At 45.4% G+C, this 2702-nt stretch overlaps 1 protein-coding gene across 1 annotated transcript; it reads right to left on the bottom strand.

The window, feature by feature from the left end:
• Nucleotides 1-1345: 1345 nt before the first annotated feature.
• LOC103681877 (methyl-CpG-binding domain protein 3-like 2B) lies at nt 1346-2114 on the bottom strand. The gene has a single exon (XM_008711458.1). The coding sequence runs from the start codon at nt 2039-2041 to the stop codon at nt 1358-1360; it is 684 nt and encodes a 227-aa protein (XP_008709680.1). The 5' UTR covers nt 2042-2114; the 3' UTR covers nt 1346-1357.
• Nucleotides 2115-2702: the final 588 nt, after the last annotated feature.

The following is a 2702-nucleotide window of genomic DNA, read 5'->3' as shown; positions in this document are numbered from 1 at the left end:
TTTTTTTTTTTATGATGTTAGTCACCATACAGTACATCCCTAGTTTTCAATGTAAAGTTCCATGATTCATTACTTGCGTATAACACCCAGTGCACCATGCAATACGTGCCCTCCTTAATACCCATCACCAGCCTATCCCATTCCTCCACCCCCCTCCCCTCTGAAGCCCTCAGTTTTTTTCTCAGAGTCCATAGTCTCTCATGGTTCATTTCCCCTTCTGTTTACCCCCCATTTCTTCTTCCCCTTCTTCTCCTACTGATCTTCCTACTTCCTATGTTCCATAAATGAGTGAAACCATATGATAATTGTCTTTCTCTGCTTGACTTATTTCACTTAGCATTATCTCCTCCAGTCCCATCCATGTTGCTGCAAATGTTGGGTAATCATTCTTTTTAATGGCTGAGTAATATTCCATTGTATATATGGACCACATCTTCTTAATCCAGTCATTGTTGAAGGGCATCTCGGCTCCTTCCACAATTTGGCTATTGTGGACAATGCTGCTATGAACATTGGGGTACATATGGCCCTTCTCTTCACTACCTCTGTATCTTTGGGGTAAATACCCAGTAGTACAATTGCTGGATCATAGGGTAGCTCAATTTTTAACTTTTTAAGGGACCTCCCCACTGTTTTCCAGAGTGGCTGTACCAGCTTGCATTCCCACCAACAATGTAGGAGGGATCCTTTCTCCACATCCTCTCCAACATTTGTTGTTTCCTGCCTTGTCAATTTCTGCCATTCTAACTGGCATAAGGTGGTATCTCAATGTGGTTTTGATTTGAATTTCCCTGATGGCTAATGATTTTTTTATTTAAATTCAATTAGCCAAGTTATAGTACATCATTGGTTTTTGATAAAATGTTCAATGATTCATTAGTGCAGTATAATACCCAGTGCTCATCATATCACGCACCCTCCTTTATGCCCAACACCCAGTTACCCCAACCCCCCACCCTCCTCCCCTCTGGCAACCCTCAGTTTGTTTCCTGGAGTCAAGAGGCTCATATGGTTTGTCTCCCTCTCTGATTTCTTCCCATTCAGTTTCTCCCCCTACCCCGATTGTCCTCTGCACCATTCCTTGTGTTCCACATATGAGTGAAACCATATGATAATTGTGTTTCTCTGACTGACTTATTTCACATGGAATCCAATCTCTTACCCACAAAACCACCACTCCACTCTTTCACACCTTTGTCTCTCGAAAGAGTTTAATGACGTGCAATTTTGCTATAACAAAGCACAGCGGCATAAAGCAAGAAACAGGATTGACATCGGACAGGAAGTGAAACTGGGGGCTGTCTCATGGTGAAGCATCCCAAAGGATCCTTCCGCACAACCGTTTCCTACTTTTCCTCTAGTTGTCAGAGCGTCCCTCTTGGCTTCTGGCTCTCTCCACCTCCCTGGCAAGCCTGTCTGCCCTCAAGGCCTCAGCCAGTCTCTCTCTGGCTTTTTTCACTTTCCGAGTCTGTCTCCGGATATCTCCAGGTGTTACTGGCTGTCTGCAGATGGGTGGTGGGAGACAGAGACCCACTCCTGGGACCATCCCTGCCCAAGCTGAAGATGGTAACGTGCTGGGCCCAGGGCCACTAGGTAGATACCCTACACCCATACTGCCTGGTGCAATTACTTGTGAGGTATTTATGAAGTCCAAAGGACTTAAAATTTCTCCTTCACTGCTGAAGGCCTGGAGTCCCTGCAGTCTCCTGTACATAGAGATTTGCTGGGGCTTCTCCAAGGCCCTGTCCCATTGATTGTACCTGACCTCATTGCCAGGATGGGACGTTATGCTTGTGACTGGCCTCTTAAAAATGCAACTGGTCAGCCTTATAAGAGATGCAGCTCTTTCATGATGTCTCTTCTTGGCCTTGGCTAAATGGACTTGTCTTTTCTTCTCTGCAGTCTGGGGCATCATGTTTCTTTTGAGCTTGCCCTTTAAAAACAAAAAGAAATGTGATATTTGAATAAAATGGGGGATGAGGACCACCAGACACAAAGAATGTTCTCGGCTCGTTTGGGTCTTCCACCCTCCTCTCTCCATGCAGAAATGTGTCTTGAATCGCAATGTGCACCACAATCCTCCAGAGCGTTGTTAAAACTCAGGTTTCTGGACCTCAAGTCAAGTAGGTCTGGAGTGGGGCCAAGAATCTGCATTTCTAAGGGTTCCCAGGTGGTCCTGATGCCACTGGTGCAGGCACCACACACTGAGAATTCGTTCTGGGACACCATCAGGCAGATATAAGCCCAGGACAGAAAGCTTGAGGTCATTACTCAGTGCCACCGCCAGACCCTTTCCCCTCCACCATTTTCCCTAGACGATGTTTCCCTCTTCCCACCCTTGTCCATGTCAACCACACATTTGCTGGTACCCTCTGACCATCATTTGGACACAAGGATCACAGTTTCTTTGTATCCCAAGACTTCAGGTTTTCAGTATCTCTTTACTATGCTTTAGGACACACTATCTCCTGGTTTTCCTAGCTCTCGTGTCTCATCTTCAGCGAGATCATGTCCCTCCCAACCCTGAGATACTCACTTGCTTTCACTTGCACACCCAAATCCCATCTTCACTCAACTATTCTCCTGTCCGTAAATAAATAACTCAGAAACACCATATTCCCAACACACAGTTCCATTTTTTTTTTGCACAAAGACCTCCATTGTAAACCATTTTTCAAGGTTCTGGTACAGAACATTCTCCC

This window comes from Ursus maritimus, unplaced genomic scaffold, assembly GCF_017311325.1.
Source record: "Ursus maritimus isolate PB19 unplaced genomic scaffold, ASM1731132v1 scaffold_14, whole genome shotgun sequence".
Lineage (NCBI taxonomy): Eukaryota > Metazoa > Chordata > Mammalia > Carnivora > Ursidae > Ursus > Ursus maritimus.
Note: the sequence above shows the minus strand (reverse complement) of the source record. Positions and strands in the feature narration are given on the sequence as shown.

Excerpts from the sequence above, each read along its gene's own strand:
- LOC103681877 (XM_008711458.1), bottom strand. The coding sequence starts at position 2,041 with ATGGAGAGAGGAGGGTGGAAGACCCAAACGAGCCGAGAACATTCTTTG.